The sequence below is a fragment of the Parus major genome, chromosome 15 (genome assembly GCF_001522545.3).
Source record: "Parus major isolate Abel chromosome 15, Parus_major1.1, whole genome shotgun sequence".
In the NCBI taxonomy this organism is placed as follows: Eukaryota; Metazoa; Chordata; class Aves; order Passeriformes; family Paridae; genus Parus; species Parus major.
The window spans coordinates 9,396,689-9,416,705 of record NC_031784.1 but is presented as its reverse complement, the minus strand read 5'-3'; the positions used below and the strand labels follow the sequence as shown (position 1 = coordinate 9,416,705).

At 48.9% G+C, this 20,017-nt stretch overlaps 1 protein-coding gene across 3 annotated transcripts in view; it reads right to left on the bottom strand.

Annotated features, from left to right (window-relative positions):
• Window positions 1-20,017, bottom strand: part of TBX5 (T-box transcription factor 5) — a 40,516-nt gene that overhangs the window by 10,414 nt on the left and 10,085 nt on the right. For all 3 annotated transcript variants that reach the window (XM_019008394.1, XM_019008393.2, XM_015643584.2), the window contains exons 5-7: window positions 19,636-19,783; window positions 17,543-17,695; window positions 9,540-9,631 (exon numbers count right to left, since the gene is read on the bottom strand). In XM_019008394.1, coding sequence (XP_018863939.1) covers window positions 9,540-9,631; window positions 17,543-17,695; window positions 19,636-19,783 — 393 coding nt within the window. The remainder of the gene's footprint in view (window positions 1-9,539; window positions 9,632-17,542; window positions 17,696-19,635; window positions 19,784-20,017) is intronic.

Here is a 20,017-nt window from a genome sequence, read left to right as displayed (position 1 = left end):
CTGCGGGGTTTATTGGAGATGTTTCTCCAAACACATTGGCAGTGTGGCAACCCCAAAGGTGATTCCTGATCTGCAGGGAGAGCTGAAGCTGAATAGGGGGTCTCAGACAGTTCAGGTTGGGTAAAAGTCTTCTCCTGAACCCAAACACTTGCTAAAATGTGTAAAGATCAGGTAGTACAGCACCCCAAAGTGTCACCAAGCTCAGAGCAGCCACAAAGTGCTGATTCCAACACAAGTTTTCCCTCTGAGTCTGTAACAATTGGATCAAGCTGGCTTTGATGAGCCCCCCTCACGTGTCCGAAATCATTGTGCTGGAGCAAGGACAGCTCCTTAAACACCATCCACAGGCTCACCTGGCCACTTCCATGCAGGAGAGGAGCCCTGAACCTCCAGTGCCACCCCTCAGGGAGGACCTATCACCGTGGAACTCAAAACTTATTTACAAAATTTAACAATAGCAATCATATAAACCTACCCCAGCAGGGAGCTTTCATCCAAACCACTGCTGTGGTGGCTGCCAGAAACATCAGCAACCGAGCTGGAACAGAAGGGAAATTCATCCAGGAGCTCAAACCCAAAAAATGTGGCTCTGGTTGGGCCACAAAAGCTTTCCCAACCCCAGGAATTGGGGGCTTGCCAAGGAAAGCCTAATCCAAAGGTGGGGTTTCATCCCCTGGAAGCAGCATTTGCTCAGAACTAAAATCCAGGCTGTGCATGAGGAACAAAAGAGAGATGGACCAGGAGGAAGCAGAGATTTATCCCTCAGATATTCAGGGCAGCACTGGGTGCCAGGACATGTGGTGGGATTCAGAGGACCTGCCTGTGGACACCCAGTGCTTAATTCCACCAGGAGATTTAGCTGAAGGGCAACTTTGGTGGCTTCTGGAGAAGGTCAGACCTCAGGAATCCCTCAAATCTTCTGGGTTCTAAGGGATCTCCCAGCCCTCCCAGGTCATAGTTTTGAGCTGCCTGTTCTACCTTCACTGTGATCCACAATGAAAATGGTACCAACACGACAGCCCTAAGCTGCATCCCCACCTTGTTTCCCTTCCAAGGAGATCATCTGCGAGGAGGTGACTCCTGGATGTCTCTCCTGAGGAGAGGCTGCATGGACTGCCTGGGTTCATCTCTCTTAGCCCCACACAACCAACATCCAATTCCCAAAAAATGACAGAGCCTTGTTTTGTTTCCCAGTGGGAGCTTTGGTGGAGGAGAAAGAAGGACACCTCCAGGCATGATGCCAGGCCATGTGGCACGTCTTTTCCTGGTAGATTTGGCCATAGTGGGTAAATCTTGGATGAAATCCTAGAGGTGTTTTCCAACCTCACTGATTCTATGACCCTTTTAAAAGGATGAATCTTTGGAATGTGATCTCTGTGGGGGTTTCTTACCATAAATTCTCAGTGGGACCCCATAAAGGTCACAGCCTCGCTGTGCCAAGCCCCACACAAACACTGAGGAGCCATCCCCACCCCAGATACTCCTCACCCAAACCAACACTTTTCTCTCCTTCAACGGAGAGCTGAGAGCAGGAAAATATTACTAACCTGATTAGGGATTTTATTTCTTGATGAAAAACCATTTCCCTAGAATCATGAAGATCAGAAGAGACCTCCAAGGTCAAGTCCAACCTTTGATCAACACACTGTCAACTAAACCAGAGCACTGAGTGCCACGTCCAGCCATTCCTTGGACACCTCCGGGGATGGAGACATCACCAGCTCTGTGGGCAGCCCATCCCAATGCCTGACCACCCTTCCAGAGAAGGAATTCCTCTTGATGGCCAAAGTGAAGCTCAGCTCCTTTCTTGCCAAGAAGGAGCTGTTTGTCTGCAAGGGCAAGATTTTTACCCCAAGCGCCAGAGCACGGGGGTGTTGGGTTCCAAATTCCTTCCAGACTGCATTTCCCAGGGAACAGGACAATCTCCATGGCCAAAAGGGGGGACTGGGACAGCAGGAACTGGGAGTCACACAGGAGAGGGAACAGGTTGGAGCCACCAAGTTTCCAACCAGAAATTCCCAAGAGGTATCACAATAACTTCTTTCCAGACTGAAATATTTCCATTTCAGTCAAAACATGTTGGGTGCTATTTTTGCCAAAAAATCAGCTATTGGAGGAGGGAGACGAATGAAACTATTTTCTCACTAAATATCAAGAATATTCTCTTTCTTTGATGTTTTTCAATTCACAAAGGCTGTTATCTCTGTAATTCTACATATTCCTCCTTATAGGAGCTGAGCTGAAATAAATCTTTGGTATCTTCTAAAACAACAATCATCTCAAAATATTTCTATTTTTTCCTAAGCCCACTCAATATGTAGAGTGCACATCTCTCATTTTTAAGGACTGAAGGACAAACTAAAATGATGAAATTCTTTTTTTTTTATTTCTAAAAGTCACTATTCCCAAAGTAGAGGTTGTAATCCTGAGCTCTAGTTTAACAGAATGAAAGCTTTCTGTCATATCCAGAAATTTTGCTGTCCAAAAAAAAAAACCTACAGCAAAGTAAGAAGGGGGAAAAAAGTATTAAACTTCACTTAAGCAATGTAGGAAATTGTCCACATAGCAAGGGTGAGGTTGTTGATGCTCCTGGGCCAGAATGTTAGTTTTACCTGGGATGTTTATAATTTATCTTCACTTTTGCATTAAAAATTGCAAAACTAAAATAAGGTTTTTTAAAAAGTTGATTGGGAAAAGAATTTACAAGTAAAAACCTTTTCCAGGTCTATTTAAAGTCTGCCAGATGCTAATAATGAGTATTTAGTTACTATTCTAAAATAGCAGAGGGGGAGAGGGAGGAGTGGCATAAGGTGTTGTGTAATATTTTGATTTTTGTTAAAACCTGGGGAAAGAAATCATGGATGAGGTCCAAGATGATCAGTGTTGAGTCTGGACTCTGTTCTTGCCTCCCACCTGGCCAGAGGTTTCCCAAATCCACAGGACTGGACAGCAGCTCTGCAGAACTTTCCCGATAGCACCCACATTCCACTTCAAAATCCATCCTACAACTCCCACCCTAGAGATCAGGCCTGACAAGTGAATCCCTCCTGCAATTCCAAACCCCACCTCTGCCAGGTGGAACTGGAAACTCAGGCTCGTTTTCTCTCATGACAATTTCCCCTTTCCCTGGACAAGTGATGCTCTCACTATGACAGACTCAAGAGTTTTGTAAGGTCACTTCTGCCACAAACTCGTGGCCAGCAAAGAATTCAAAGGAGCAAATTCAAGATGGTTTTGCAATCTCAGAACCAAAACCTTGTTGGCTGCAGCAAATTAATAATAAGTGGAAAAATTATAAATACAGACCTGCACAGAGCAACATCCAGTTCACTTCTTGCTTATTACTACAGTCCAAGAGAATAATAATTTTCCATATATTTTCATGTGCAAAGCTGAAATTTCCTGATGTATCAGCCAAGGCATAGTAAATGCAGCTGCCAGACAAAAACCCAGTTAAAAAGCTCTTCAAAATACACAGTTTAGAATCAGGAAGCTCCTGCATTGAAGCACATAAATCCTACTGGCCCTAAACAAGTTATTTTAGATGTTCCTGATATTTCTGCAACAAAACATTGGATACCTCAAGGCTTTCCAGAGCTGCTGTAGCTCATGGCAATAAAGCTTCAAAAGACTCATTAAATATCAGATCCCAAGGATCTGTTGGAGGTCAAAGTGAAGCATGACATGGGAAAAGATTTCCTTTCCATGTTCTTACAGCAGCTCTGGAAAGCCTTGAGGTATCCAATGTTTTGTATCCTGAACTGTCTAAATCTTGTTCACAATATCAAACCTTAGTCTAAAACTTGACCTGAGGATGAACACAGGGAATCCCCTCCACTCTTCCCAAATTTCCAGGAGATTTTAACTCCTCCTTGGGCAGTCCCAACAAAAGGAGAAATATTTGTCACCCTATCAATGCTGTCCCCTCTGCCCAGCACAGAATCAACCCCCAGTTCCAGATGTGCAAACACAACTCAGTGGCTTTGGGGTTTATAGTTCCCAGACCACCAATTGTTGTCCTTCCTGCTGAGGCTCAAGAGCAGGGAAGAAGTGCAAGTCAGCCATAACAGACACAGCAAAAGGAAGAAGGGGAAAATAATTGTTCCTGGAATAAACAGATCATCTTCCAGGAAAAAAAATAAAAATCAAACCAAACCAAAACTTGTCAGTGTGCATTCATTTCAGCTGATTTCCAGCATATTGAAATAAAATTGAGCCACTCTCAAGAGGCTGCCTGGAAATGGATAAACTACAGCAGGAAGGGAGGTGGTAGGGGAGGAATTATTGAGTACTTCCTGCAGTCTCAGCCCCTGATTAAACACGACCCCTCTCCACGCGGAGACTGTGGATCCCAAGACTGGATGTGCAGCAGCACAAATGAAAACACCCACTGAGGAATATGGGAGGCTGTTCACTGCCCCACTCTCCTCCAACACAGCAAATGTCCTGACCTTCCTGCCAGGACCACAGAGGGTCCGAGATCCCTGGACTTGGTGTGTGCAAGGCAATCTCAGACAGCTGAACATGGCCAAGTGCTGCTGGTGCTGCTCTGGAGCAATCCCGGGATCAATCCAGGCTGGGGATGAAATGATGGAGCAGCCCTGAGGAGAAGGGATTGGGGATGCTGGTGGGGGAGAGCTGGACATGCCCCAGCACCCATAAAACCTCCCATGTGCTGGGCTGCCTCCCCAGCATCATGGGCAGGAGGAAGGGGAATTCTGCCCCCCTGCCCTGCCCAGGTGAGACCACACCTGCAGAGCCACCCCAGCCCTGGGGCCCAGCACAGGAGGGACCTGGAGCTGCTGGAACAGATCCAGAGGAGGCACCAGAGGGATGGAGCAGCTCTGATGGGAGGAAAGGAACTGGGATTGGAATTTGTCTCTGGAAAAGAGAAGGTTTCAGGGTGACCTACAAGAAAGTTGAAGAGCCACTGTTACAAGGGCCTGGAGTGACAGGTAAAGGGGAAATGGATTCACACTGACAGAATAGGTTTAGATCAGGTATCAGGGAAAAATCCACCCCTGTGAGGGTGGGCAGGCCCTGGCACAGGGTGTCCAGAGAGGCTGGGGCTGCCCCTGGATCCCTGGAGGTGTCCAAGGCCAGGCTGGAGAGGGCTTGGAGCAGCCTGGGACGGTGGAAGGTGTCCTGCCCATGGCAGGGGGTGCAATGAGATCGTCTTTAAGGTCTCTTCAACCCAAACCATTCCATGATCCTGTGGTCTGTTAGCAACCCCTCTGAGCAGTGCAGCCCAAAGCCAGCACTGCAACCAAGAAGCAGCAGTGAAAAGAACCAGGCAGAGACCAAGAGCTCTCATTAGCAGGCAAATATAAATTTCTCCAGAAAAATATGTTGGAGTAAGAGCACAAGAAGAGCTGGAGAATGGATATGAGCCAGAGGCAGCACTTCATCCCTTCTTGCTGGGCTGAGCTTCTGCTGATCAAATCCTGCTGCTCAGATCCCCCAAAGGAAGGTCAATGTCAGAAACTGCAGCTACCCTGTGTTTCTTGAGTGGCTTTCTCACTTCAAAAAAGCTGTGAATAAGTGAGGTCTGCCCAGCTTCTTTTTAAATTTCATCTGAATTCTGTCAAATTCTACAGAACACATTTCAAGCCTGCAGTTTCATCCAGGACCAGCAAGATTTCCTGGGGGATGTGTGCTGGAAGAAAACATCCTCTCCCCAGCAGATGTGATAACACCAAGTCTCACACTGAAAACGTTTCAGACAGAGGGTGACTCCTGGCAGATTTCAGTGACAGAGCTGGGAAATGGAGGTGGATTAAAGAAGCAGTGAGAGACACAAGAAGAACGAGGTCATTTGCAGCAGACCAAGACCAACAGGCACGAGTCACCTGGGTTCCTGTCAGTCCAACAGGATGATGGAATGCAGGAGCTCATCCATTCCTGCCCCAAAATGCACTCTCATCTCTGTCACTCTGGCTCTGACTCACAGATCTGGTTTTGTGTCCTCTGTGGCTGGCCCTGTTTCTGTTCTCAATGACACATGAAAATCTTTGGAATAATTCCTTTGGAGCCAAGAAGATTGCTGTGGATTAATGCCAACGGCAGCAAACTGGCTCGTGATCCTTGACAGCCACAACGTCAGACTGCGCTGTCACCCTTCCCTGTCACATGGATCATTCTGGATTTTTTGGTCACTTTTCAAGGGCTCAGAGGACCCAGCGAGGGAGCCAAGAGCCACCATCTCACAGCATCATCATCCCCCTCAAAAGCCTTCCCAATAAGAAGCTTCAAGGGCTGAACTGCATTAATTTGAACACAAAACAACGAGGGCCTTCCAGACTTCCAGAAGCCCCCATAAGAACCACCAGAGACAATGGGAGCTGCAGATGAGCAGCAAGAATTGGTCACAGGGTTGAGCAGAATTGCTCCCTCTCAGTGCTCCAGATCCACAAACTCTCCTCCCTGCTGTCCTTTGGCAGTCAAAGATGACAAAAATTAATATGATAAAAGCTGTGACTTGCATGCAACCCCCAAATCACCCCATGGTTTAGCAGCACAGCCCCATTTTGACTCATGAGTGGGGGATTTGAAGGGCAGAGCCCCACAATGCAGGTGTTGTCTCTGCATGAACTTCACCCTCTGTGGGTCCCTGGCACGTGTTTTGCTCTTGCACTGCACACCAAATTCCTCTTGGCACAGGCAGAAGCTCTCAGTGGAGACAAAATGATCCTTACAGCACAGAGGGGTAGGAGATCCAAAATGAACATTGCATCTAAAATTCCCACCATCACAACAGCATCATTTTTACCTGATTTGTGTTTTTAAACTGCAGCATTACCATGGGGTCATGCAGTACAACTCACATCCCTCATTGCATTTTCCTTTCTTTTTTAAAGTTTTTGTTTTGTTTTTTTTCCCTAATCAATAAAATAAAAAAGCTCAATCTCATGCTCAGAAACTTGAAAACTTTGAAAAACCTCTTTGTCCCAGAGGGTCCATCCTACCAAAAAAGCTGTTGAAGGCACCTCTTTTGCTTCAGGAAAGAAAGGTGGTGGGAGGAAAATGAACATTCCATGGAATATGGATTGCTCTGGAGCTCGTGACTTCTCTATTTCAATAAAATCCTCTGCTGCCAAAAGCCTTCACATCACTCCTGAATGAAGTTCTACCTGGACAGATTTAGTAACTTTTTTTCTGGGAAATTAGAGGGAAAAAACCAATATGTGAAGCCCTGAAAAGGAGAAAGCCATGGAGAGAGATGGACTCGAAGCCATGGTGAACGTCAGGTACAAAAGGCTGTGCACTGTCACAAAAATGTGGGGGTTTTCCAGCTGCTTTCTTTCATAATGAAGGAATAGCACTAAAAATGCATCCCACCACATTCTCCAAGGGCTTAAATGGACATCATTCCCCTAAAACCAGGACAGACTGTCTGGTCCATCACTGGGAAATGATGTCATAAACATACATTTATATATTAAAATATATACTATATACATTTAATTACATTTTAATACATATTTATATGTTAAATCTGTATAAACCCACAAAAGGCAGGGCATAGTTCTGCAACATTCTCAATCCTGAATGGCTCTTTATCTCATAGACACAACCTATTTTTTATAGCTACAATTTATTTACATATATGACTGATTTTATATATGGGTTTATATATTTTCATATATAATTTTGGATATATTCATATATCTACATAAAAAACCCACAAAGGTGGGCACATATTTGCAAGCTTGAATGGCTCTTTATTTTACTATAATCATCTTATCCTGCCCTCCCTTAAAAAAATGCCACCTTTGTAAAGGCACACAGCCATTCCTCTGCTAAGTTATAAAAATGAACATCAGAAATTATCCAGTAAAGGCAACGATTTTAACCCTTCCAGCCCTGCCAGGCCTGAGTGGGTGGATTGATATATTCCAAGTGTTTCTGTTCCCTGGATCATTGACCACAACCCCTGCATAAAAATGGCAATCAGTTTTTAGCAGGGGCTCAGCGTGGCTTGATGCCCTGCTCTTCACATGGCACCGAGCCCTTGCTAAGAATCCTCCCTGCTCCACCTCCTCCCTCCTGCTCCAAAAAAAAACCCCCCCATGAATCCAAACCTTCAAATCTTTCCAGTGCCTGTAGTGAAAGGCTGGTTTGGCAGCAGAGTAAGACTGGGGGGGACACATCATCACTCAAGTTCCAGCAGAAGTTGGGAGACTGGCACAGGCTGGAGGGAGTTATTTCAACTGGTAGTGCCACCATAAATAAATAAATATTGACAGATCCTGCCGGGATCTGTTGGAAAGGGCAGGCAGGGAACACAGGGCACATTCAGGAGACCACGGAGATGACTTGGATGGAGCAGATTAAGTGTTACATATACCTTTATACATCTATCTTGGCTTTGCTGGGGCTGAGCCTGAGCATGTTTGTACACAGGAGGACATTTGCCCAGTTTGAGGTGGGTTCTGGGCATGTTTGCAGGATTGTAGGAATTATTTGGTGCCTGACGGCATAATTTTCCTGGCTATGGAGAGCCACACTCAGGTCATCAGCTACAACAACCAGAAGTGACCACCTATGGCTGGCTCCTGGGTGGGCAGTGGGAAAAACCCTCCCAGCAGAAGATTCCAAAACAGGTCCCTCCAGCAGGAGCCAGAGAATAAAGGATCCCAGAGGCTCTTCCCCTCCTGGAAAACGCTCTGTTGAGAATCTCTGCCTCTCTTACTTAGAATTATGGGTATGGCACCATTCCTGCAAAACATTTGCACCAGGAAGCAGCTTGACACATGGAGAAAGTTCCAAGTGAAGGGAAAAGCACAAAGTTAATTACCAGCAGGACCTGACATTTAGAAAAGGACATTAAACAGGATTTTCAGACAAGATTTAGGCTTAGTTTTCAGCTTAAGTACTTGCAGCCAAACCCGAGATTCAAAAAGGTCTCCACAGCCACCTGGCCCTGGAGATCCCAACATTTTCTAACCTTTCCTTCTTCAACCTGAAACCACCACACCTCTGCACATCCAGAACCGAGCAGGCAAACACTCCCCTCCTGCCAAAGCCAGTAACAACAGAGCACAGGACTCTCCACCACCATCTCCAGAGGCAAGCGGAGCAGGCTTAAAAAACCTGCTCCCAAAACAAGGCTGGGAGCTTTGTCTTTAAAGCTCTGTCACCTGAGAGGAAAGAACACTCAGGAACTCTTCCACAGTGGCCTGGTGGCCAGAGCTCCTCCCAGCTGCTCCAAGTTTTTAATGGGTCCACGTGCAGCCTCAGGGGTGAGAGTTTAGTACAAAGCTAAAGGTTGTTCTGGATGGGAACTTGTCTGAAAGAAATGCGAAGTCCCACAGCTGAGGTCCTGCCTCTGCCACCTAGCAATTAAGAGCAGAAGGAGCAGAAGGTCCAGGATTTTGGCCCCACATCCTGGGAATATTCCAACAACCTGAGGGAGAACACCCATGCAGGTGTCAAGGCAGGGAGTGGCACCATGTCCTGGCTCAGGCCAAGCCTGGCAAGCAAAGCCCAGGTGTCTCTGGTGACCCTGGCAGGGTCCCCATGAGGGTGACACACATTACCTCTGCATCCTGGACATCCTGTGGAGCTCCATGTCGTCGCTGCCACGGAAGCCTTTGGCAAAGGGGTTGTTCTCAATCTTCAGCTGGGTGATCTGAAAGGGAGGAAACACAACGGGGTCATCACCAGTCCAAGGCATGGCCTGGGAGAGAGGGGAGAGTGGTTATTAAACCCAAGGCAGGTGGGATGAGAGGGAAAATGCAGCTTGCAGGAGCTCCAGCCATCCCTCAGCTCAGGCACTGACCACTCCAGAGGGCCTTTCCCTAGAATGCTCCACCAGAAAAATATCTCCTGTCAACAGCCTCTCACTTCCCCCAGGCTTGTCCCATAACTAACACGTGGGACTGCTCACACACATTTTTCTCTGGAGAAAATCTGCTTTCTGAGAGTTCTATACTTGCATTTTGCTGTTGGAACCGAAAGGGCCCCACTGTTCAGAGGACCAGGGATGGAAACTGGGACTGTGCTGCTCCAAGAGGTTCAATCCCTTCCTGCACTGCTTTTCCTGAGGGTTTTGGTGAGCAGGGTTTGTCATTTAAGCCAATATTAATTGTGGACCAGCAAAATCCTCTGCTGCCCTGTGGATTTTGTAAAAACTCACTCTGCCTTGCCAAATCTGAGGCAAATGCTTTGGTGCCTTGGCAGCACAGGACTGAGCCTGGATCAGGTGTGATAGTGCTGCAAAGCCCCAAAATTTGGGCAGAAGAGGGAAAAGTTCCCTTTTTTTCTCTTTTCTCCATCACTGCCTGGCAGTTTGAGCTCTCAGCATGGAATCAGGAGAGACACTTGTCCAGGAGGAAAGACAAAACTCCGTGTTTGCCACTTCATGCTCTCACCACGTCTTATGGAAACCCCATCCCTTCCTTCCTATCAAAAGCTGGCCAAGGGGAAGGGAAGAGCTCAGGATTAACAGAGGGAGAACAGAGAGAAGTTCATGTTCACCAAGTCAAGCACAAACAACTGGGCCCACCTTCCTGCCAAAATCCAAAGAGGAAAATCTGGCTCGCCCAGTGTCAATAGCAAGCCTCGCCAGGTGTATGCACAACCAGATTATTTTGCTCTTTTCTTGTATTTTTTGCATACTTTTTTCCAAGGACTGTTTGTTTATTTGCCATTTTTGCCTCGTTCAGCCCCAAATTTCTCACAGAGCCCCCCACCACACTTACACTTATCTCCACAGGCAATCCCATTAAATCAGGACCATACTTCAGCACATAAACAAGCCCTTGGCACTTTTTTTTTTTTTTGTTCCCTCATTTCAGATTTCAAAGAGACGGGTAAACAAACAATCTTTTGGGGTCAATTTGCCAGTTGAGCCATTCTCTAGCAATAAAACAGAGGTGTGTTTTGTAATTAAAAGCCCCAAATTATTACACAACCAGCTCTGTATTTTGCAAAGCCACTGCCTATCGGTTTGAAGGTGGTGACTCTTCTAGACTAATAGGCATTATTCAACATTTTGAATGTTCCTGAAGCCCTGTAAATGTAGGAGTTGTCCTCCCTCACCGACCCCAATGGCAATATTTGCTCACATAAGTGAAGTCCTTCAGCGAGTGAGGATTTACAGGATTGGCAGCAGCGCACAAAGGCACAAAGGGCCGGATTCATCCCAAGCTGACCGAAGGCATTTTAACCGAGGCGCCGGCACTGGGAGCCTCAGCTCCCTGCTCCAGTCCAGGGAGGGAGATGGGGACTGCCAGAGGGCTCAGGGGTGGGTGGCAGTGCCTTCACAGGTCCCCAGTGCACTCTGCTCACAGGAGGAGGAGCCAGCAGTGCTCCGGCCCCTCGTTTAAACGCCTCAGTTGAATGCCCTGTTTGATTCTTCAAGCTTTTAGTCACTCACGAAATAGCAGCCAAAATATCAAAATGGGACCCCAATATTGCAAATCTGTTGATTTAGGAGTAGAGAAGACCCCTAACCCACATGACAAACACACTTCCAAGCAAAGGCATTGATGCTGGTGGCCAAAAGCCCCAAGAGAATCACACCAACCTCAGCCTCCTTAAAATTAAGGCTCTTCTGGATTGAAAGCATCTAAAAACCAAGGATTGCAGGTTTAGAATTAATTCTCAGACCTTTGGTGTACTTCAGATGGATTGGAGCTTCCAGAACAAAGTTCCCCTAGGTGACAACTCATGGCATCAGCCACCACAAAGCCAGGAGAGCCCAAGCCAGATTTAACAGAACTGTACACAACAAACTAGAAAACAGAGAAAAAAATGGTGAATCCCTGCTTGAGCAAACAACCTGTGGAAGATATTTCGCTTGGCCACTTTTTTGCCTGACTTCCAAACTATTTCAGAGGTGGAAAAGCAAACACAGGGGTAGAAATAACCTCCTTCTGGATCAGCTTGGCCACAGCAAAACTGAGTTTAATTGACTATAACTCATGGGGGGACAGGGGGGAAGAAAAGCTGTCAGAAAGTCAAATGACAATTACCTCATGAAAAATAAAACAAAATACAACGTCCTGAGAGGTCATTAAGACAGAGTGCCCAGGGCTGAATTATACAGCAGAGCTTCAATAAAACTGAAGGGCTTTGTTTGTGTATTTGTTACTGACGGAAACCGACGGCAAAGCTTCACTGGTTCCTGAAGCTGCCACGACCCTTGGAGACCAGAGCTTTGCAGGGTGAAGCCTCCCAGATTTCCACTTTTCAGGGCTTGTCTGACCTATGGCTTCATCTTCACTTTAATGGGAAGTGACAGTTCCCAATGGAATTGGGAATCCTAAAGGAATCCCTGGGCTGCTCCCCTGCACTCCCTTCCCGTGGCTAATTGACCATGAAGTTCTTCTGCTGAGACCTTCCCAACAGCGGCTCCAGCTCCAGCATGACAAAATTAACTTTGCATTGAGTTAGGTTGAGGAAAGATGCTTTGCTTCTTTTTCCTTTTCCACAGACATGTATTTATATAGGATTTGTGCCTAAGGGCTCATGCATATCATCATGGCCAAAATCAAAACTACCATTTTGTATTATTTTCTGTCAAGAACTTGCCATTATAAGATTTTTCTCAAATGCTTCTCACTTTAGAAGTTGGAACAAAGTTAAAACATTGTTAGGGGTGATGTGCACCACGTGCTCTGGGCTCTATTTTATTTACTTATTTTGCAATCAACTGTTTTTAAGTACTTCAGCTAAGGGAAAACACTACAGCCTGATCTCTTTGGGCTCTTCTGAAAGTAAGAAAGGTTGGGCATTTTGGAAAAGGACTTCATGTTCTGCAAGGAATGTGGATCCTTAATTTCTGAGTTCTCTCTCAGATCTATGCCACTTGGACAACTTAAAACTGATGGGGGAAAAGAAAAATCACCATTTAGTGATGAAGAGATGCAGGTGATCACCCATGAGAGGTGCAGAGGTGCATGGACCTCCCCTCTCCGTGGGGATCCGTGTTCTCCCAGGCCTGCAGGTGGCTGTGGTCCTGCTCAGGGTGGCAGAGGGACCAGGACCAGCCGTGCCAGTGCTGGAGCTGGCAGTGCTGGAGCCACAGCAGGCTGGCCCTGAGGCTGGAGAGCACAGAGACTTTGTCTTTCCTGCTCTCGTGAAAGCCCAGGTGGAAACCAAGGGAGGATGGAGGAGCAGGGGAAGAATCCACTTCCCAGAGGAGTGGGAAGAAGAGAAATAGATGAAGACAAGGTGCCTGCTGAGCCCATGAACATCTGGGCCAAGCAGAGGAGCTGGATGGGAGCTGGGACTCGGAGCCCCAGGTAAAGGCCAGCAGAAGGGAGGAGAGGGGGGAGTTGTTGGCAGAAGGGAGAAGGTGCCAGACCCAAAGCCAGTGAAGGAAATGGGAGGGACTGGGAGGCTGGTTGGAGGTTCTGGGGTGACAGAGGGGCTCATTGGGGAGGCTGCTGGCTGGACTGGGACACAGGGATGAAGGATGGGAGGAGAGACTTGGCACAGTGCTTTGGGGGAAGGAAATGAGTCTGCAGGCAGGAAGGATCATGGGTCCAGAGGCTGTCCTTGCCAAGCTTGAGGACAGGGGCTGCTTTGGGGACCAAAAGGGTCCAGGGGCTCAGGGCTGGCAGGGAGCAGGGACAAGACTGGGGACAGGAGGAAACAAGGCTGGCCCAGCCACAGCTGTGAAGGGCATGAGACCTCTGGAAGGTCTTGTCCCACCAAGGCCTGGAACAGCACTGAGGATCTGAGAACAGAGATGTGAGGCACCCACAGAGGGTCAGGGACAGCTCACTGCCATCCTCAGGTGCCCGAGGGATGCACAGGAGCCACCAGATCTGGTGGTGAAGAGGAGCTACTTGGTCTCACCTTGCCTAAGCCCAGGGAGCTCTGTCTCCCTCAGCACCTGGGGGACCCCTCTTTGGAGAGGAGTCTGCCCTGGGTAAGGAGAGGGGCTGTCCCCTCTTGCCATCGAGATGGAGAAACACAGGAATGATGACCCCAGGTGGGGCAGGGAGAGCTGGGGGACTGCACAGAGGAATCCCATGAGATGCCAGCCAGGACACCACACTGGTGGCCACCTGCAACCTAAGACAAGGAAAATGGAGACACCTCACACCCAAGGACCTGCCCAGCTCCAGCCCTCAAACACAGAACAAGAAGCCACATCTCAGAGGGGACAGGCAGCTCTCCAGAATTCCCCAGAATGGAGCACCAGCTCACCCAGCAGCATGATTTTAGCCCTGGCTCTTTTTAGGGGGAGGATGAACCTCTCTATTCAGGAATCCCACCAGGTGTCTGGGAGTGAGTCCAGCCTTCAGCCATGCCCTGCCCTGCTCCTCTGCTTTGCCCTGCTGCACACTGCATTTCTGAGTGTCTGTAGCATCCCACCTAGGGCTAACGTTTCCTCAAAAGAATTTTGGCTACCAAGAGTGTTAAATAACTTAGGGTGGAGTAAAAAAAAAAAAAAAAAAAATCAGCATAAAACCGGATATCCTGAGGGGGGGAATCAATATAAAGCCCAAGTCCAACTAAGGGGGAAGGTAGGTTGTAAAAATTAATGAGAATAATTGTTGTGAATTCTTGTTTTTGAAAGAACCCTCGTGAGGGCAGAACCTTAATTATTTCTGTCTATTAGGTTCATTTCCTGGTCCTAAGCAGAGAGCTCGTACCTAATAAATACGAGCCAATGATTTAAGCTACAGAAAAACGGTGCTTAACTGCAGGAGAAGTTAATATTTGGGAATCAACCTGATTGCAAGCACCCATTGTGTAAATGGCAAGGAAATGAAATGTGCATGTGACCTTTTTTAACACCTCGATATTTCTGGGGTGTTTTTAAGGGTAGCAGAGAGGGGGGAGGTGACCAATGGAGCTGCTGACAACCGCCCTGAAAACTTCACCAAAACTCTCTTCATAGCTTAAGCCTCTTTTTGGGGAGTAGGGCTGAGGAGAGGGAGATCCCAGGGTGCTTAAATATCTTTTCAGGCTGTCTAAAATATCAGGGGAAATAAGCACAAGCCCTGCACTGGGACTGCAGCTGTGCTCTTGAAATAAATTGACCTATCTGGAAGCAGGCAGGTATTTCTATAAGCTGTGTGAGCATGGACTCAAATGCATTTTGGGGTGAGTCACACAATTAATTCTGTAATAGAATTCAGCTATAACAGAGCTCTTGAAACCTAAATCCCATGCAGGGATGGATTTGTGTGAGTAAAATACATGGGTGTATAAAACTTTGTGTAAAATATGCCAGAGGCTGGATAGGGTGGATGGGGAAGATTGCATGAGTGATGAGCTACAGGTGAGGGATGAAGGTGGGGGAGGAAAATGAGGAGAAATCAGCAGTGCACTGACACAAGAGCTGGGGATGCCCCACACACTGGGGGGCTGCCATCCTTTATGGCAGGGGGAAGTGCAGCCTGCTTTGCAAGAGGAAAATCTGGCTTTCCAAGCAACTTCTCAGCTGTGAGAGCTGAGCTCAGGTTTCTGTTGGTGGAAAAGGCTCCAACTCAGTTTCACCCACCTCAGCTGGAGGATGTTTCTCCTCAGCATTTGCATCAACCCCAATATCATTCCCCATCTGCACTAGGGCAAGCTACAAATTGTCTTCCCTCCCCTGCAGGGAGATGCCATTTAGGGAAGATCATCCCTGGTTTATTTTTATGACTCTATCTTTCCCAATTGGGATTTTATCTTGGGGCTACAGCCACTTTTCCTCCGTTCCCCCTCAATTCCAAGCAGCACAGGGAGGAATGTGTGTGTCAGGGGGCAGAGGGATGTCAGAGCCTGTAAAACGTGTCAGGGGTGTGTAAAATGTGTCCTGGTGGGTGCGAGTGTCTGCTGGGCTGGGAGTGTGTGTGGCTGTGGGGATTCCTGCCTGTGTCAGATGCACACATGTCATTTCTTATCACACAGATGTTGCTGATTTACAATCAAATATTCCTGCTCCTCCTAGCATGGCAGTTTTCCCAAACTACTGTACTTACATGTTCCTGCTTTGCTTTCATTTTATTTGCATGATCATTTCCTATAAAACAGCCCCATTTTTCTTCAAAGGAGAACAGTTCCATTCACGACTGTTTTCTCCTTGGCAAATGCCTTTAAAGCAGGCAGTGTGTCCTGTTTTATTAACTCCCACTTCTATTAATATTATATTCTTTCTCCAAATCCATCAAGCAGAAGTTAAACTTGATTTTATAGCATCCACAGTGGAGTTATAATTTAAGGCATAATTTGGCAAGGACTCAATTTGGATTCGGTTTGCTTGTCCCAGCTGTGCCAGCAGCTCCTATTTTAAAGGGCAGGGAAGTATTTTCCTTTCTCCCTAGTTATGGTGGAACACTCTTTCTTCTCCAGCCCAGCTCTGCTCTCTACATCTCGCTGGTCAGCTGGTGGATGGAGGAAATGCAATTGTTTCACACAGGTTTAGGAACCTGCATTTCCAGGAAAGCATCCAGGATTTATTTGGGGTGCTAAATGACTTTTCTCTGTCTGAGAAACAATTATTATACCGGGTACAGAGGAGCCACCCTACCTGCCTGCAAGTACAAGTTTATAGTAAGTGCTTTTTATGTGATTAAGAGAAGAATTACCTTTTTTTGCTGAAAGAAATTGAGTTTTCATGGGGCTGTGCCCCAGAGAGGGTCTGTGGGCGGTGGCAAGAGACAGTTGCTGAAAGACATCCCTGACTGATCTGAGGAGAACCACCCTGCCCTAAACCTTCAGCCTTCCTCCTCCTCCCCTGCTGGCTGGGGAAGCCCAAACCAGGCAGGGAAGGAGCGGGAGCAGCGGGCTCCTCACAGAGGGGCAGCGACAGCACACCAAGAAAACCCTTATTCCACCCAACCCTTTTCTATTCCAGCAGAAGACAAAGCCATCCCGTTATTTGCGTGCTTTGTTTGCCTGAACTCGGGAGCTGAGGCTCCCTTTCCTGCCGGGCCTCCCGGCTGCCGAGCCCGCAGCCCCCCGTGGGCAGCCGGGTTATCAGCGCCCGGCCGCCGAGGGGAGCGCCCGGCTCCCTCCTCCAGATTAGGAGCCTTTGACCCGTGGGGAGGGGGGAAGATAAAGCAAACTTCCTCGGTTGGTCGTCTCCGTGTGAGCAGAGCATCCTGGTGAGCTCATTCCCCCTTCCCCGGCTCGCCCCGAGCCGGGCTGTGGATGCTTTGTGTGGCCAGGAATAACAGAGGGGATGGGATGGGGATGTGAGGAGAGGAAAGGGAAAGGGAGAAGAGAGGAAGAAAAAGGGCAAGGGAGGGGAAAGGAAAAGGGGACAAGGATAGGAGAAAGAAGGGGACAAGGAAAAGAAAGGGGAAGAGAAAGGAGAAGGAAGGAAAGGAAAAGGATTGGGGGGGGAGGAGAGGAGAAGAAAGGACAAGAGGACAAGGAGAAGAAAAGGAAGGGGACAAGGAAGAGGAGGGGGGAAAGGAGAGGAAAAAGAAAGGGAAAAGGAGAAGTAAGGAAGGAAAGAAAAGGGGAAAAGAAAAAGAAGGAGTGAAAGGAGTAGGGAGGGAAGAGGAGCCGAGCCCCTCAGGAGGAGCAGCGGGAAGAGGGAAGGAGCGGGATGCGGTTTGCCGGGGCGGGGGCCGGCCCAGCCCCTCACCTTGTGGTTTTGGTAGGAGGTGACGGCGATGAAGGCGGTCTCCGGGAAAACGTGGGTGCAGAAGGCGGTGTTCTTGGAACCGAAGCCGTTGTTCTCGTCCGCTTTCACGATGTGAAGCCGGGGCTGGTACTTGTGCATGGAGTTCAGGATGATCTGGGCAAGGGGAGAAGGAGAGGACATGCCGTGGGAATGGAGGGGGCACAGCACGGCGCATCCCATCCCTTCCCAGGGGAGGAGAAGGACAGAGACCAGCAGGAACCCGCAGCACCTTCCCAAAGTCTTCGCCCTTTTCAGGGCTCCCTTCGGAGGGCAGGTTGAGGTGCTGGGGAAGGGGCAGGGATCCCTCCAGAACCCGCACCAGGAGCCCAGCAGGGCCGGGATGTGCTGGGAAAGGCGTTTCCTCACCTGCTCCCCCCTCCCCAGCCCTGCCCGCACAATCCCCTGAGGGCTCAGCTGCTCCCCCAACACCTGCTGGGGGCAAAGGGGCCCTGGGCATCTCAACACCCCCATCCATCCCACGGGGGGTAAAGAGAGAAGAAAGGGCGAGAGAAGAGAGCCGGAGGGATTTGGGGATTTAGGGACATCCGCCAGCAGAGGACGGTGGCGGAGCCGGGAGGGGCTGGAGCGCGGTGTTCCCGATAAAAAGCGGGTCCTACTCGGTACCGGGTTAATCTCGGGGGAAGATGGGGGGCGGTGGCGGCGGCGGGGGGCCGCTCGGGCCCGATAATGACTGCCGGACCCTGGCGACAGAGAGACGCAGCGCGTCCCGCCGCCGCCTCCCCCGTCCCGGGGGTTTAAGCAAATTGCTTTGACATCCAGGAAAGTCGTAGACATCAACGGTGAACGATCTAATGGTTTTTAATTTCATTACAGCGACTCTAATTGAGAGGCTCCTGGCGCAGCTCCTCCTCTGAAGTCCCTTATTGTCCCCTCAGCGTCTTCGGTTTGTTTAGAGGGACTTTTTCCCCAGAGCCGCCTGTTCCCAGCGGGGATGCCTGGCCCCTTCCCCCCGGGCCGGATCCCCCCCTTCTCCCCAAAAGCACCCCGGGGGTGGGATGGGTTCCCCCGGCTGCGCTGCTCCCCTCCCTCTTCCTGTCAGGAAAGGTCCTGATCCCTGGGAAGCGGCCCTTGCAAATCCCTTTGCCACCAGCTCGAGGTAGAATTAAACTAAAATTCGAATTATAAAACGAAAAAGGAAATCAACCCCCGCAAATGGAGGTGCAAAGGAGAGCTTGTAAAAGGATGCTCAGCACTGGGGTGGGCTGGGGACTCTGCCGGCTCCTCTCCCCTAAACCCCTCTCACTTCTTGGCTACCACGTGGGCGAGGATTTCATGGCACAAAATTTATCATTAAATAGCGAAGAAAAACAAACAAAAAAACTTGGAAAAAATGAAACTGAAGTGTTGAAACGAGACTGGAGAAAAAATCCGCTCTTGAAAAGGGCTGGTGGGATCTGGATTCACATATTCGTTCAATTACATATATGTATATATTACTCATACATGCACATATATATTTCCTCAGAGGAACCCGCATCTTTGGAGACCTTTGAAGGAAAACTGTTCCTGGCTGCACAACTCACACAAATTTTCCCGGCCCCACGAGCCTCGCAAAGACCTTTTTAATGCCCAAGAAGTTTTAGCGGAACTTCAGTTTTTCTAATTTTCTTTAATTATTGTTATTTTTTTTATTTCTCTTTTCCTGATCGAGGAATCCACATCGTTTTAGGTCCTATTTCCTCTGCTAATTATGCCTGATTGATTTTACCTGTTAGGCAAATTCCCGGAGGCAGCGGGCGGATTTTAACGATCCGGGACTCCCCGTGCAATTAAAATCAGGTACCAAATATTCAAGTAAACCAGGAGAGTTTCACCCACTCACGAACAACAGGCCCCGGGGGTCCGTAATCAATTCCCACCAAACAACCCGGGTATTTTTGGGGGGATGCTCGGTGGGGCTCATCCCGCTCTCTCAGGGGTGAAAACCCCACCCCACCGCCCCTGGGTTTGAGGGTGGGTGACACTCGGTAGGGGTGACACCCCTCGTGGCTGCTGGACACGCACGGAGCCCTCGTCCCAGCCCCGGTACTTACATGTCCGAAGGGATCCAGGTGGTTGTTGGTGAGTTTGAGCTTCTGGAAGGAAACCAGCTGCCTCATCCAGTGGGCACCGGTAGCCGGGGAATCGGGGTGCACGTACAGCCTGCCGGGCATGGCCGGCTCTGCCTTGCCTGTCACCGACCTGCGTGGGGACACGGGGCTCAGCTCCGGACACCTGGGGACGGCTCGGGGGCACCCGCTCCCATCCATCCGCTCCCGTCCATCCCCTCCCGGGGGCTCCCCGCTCCCGTCCATCCCCTCGCGGGGGCTCCCTCCCACTCAGGTACCCCGTGCCCGGGGAGAAAAGGCATTTCCAATGCCGCTGGCTCGCGGAATTACTGAGCTCTTTGGCACCTTTCCCCTCGGAGATGTCTCT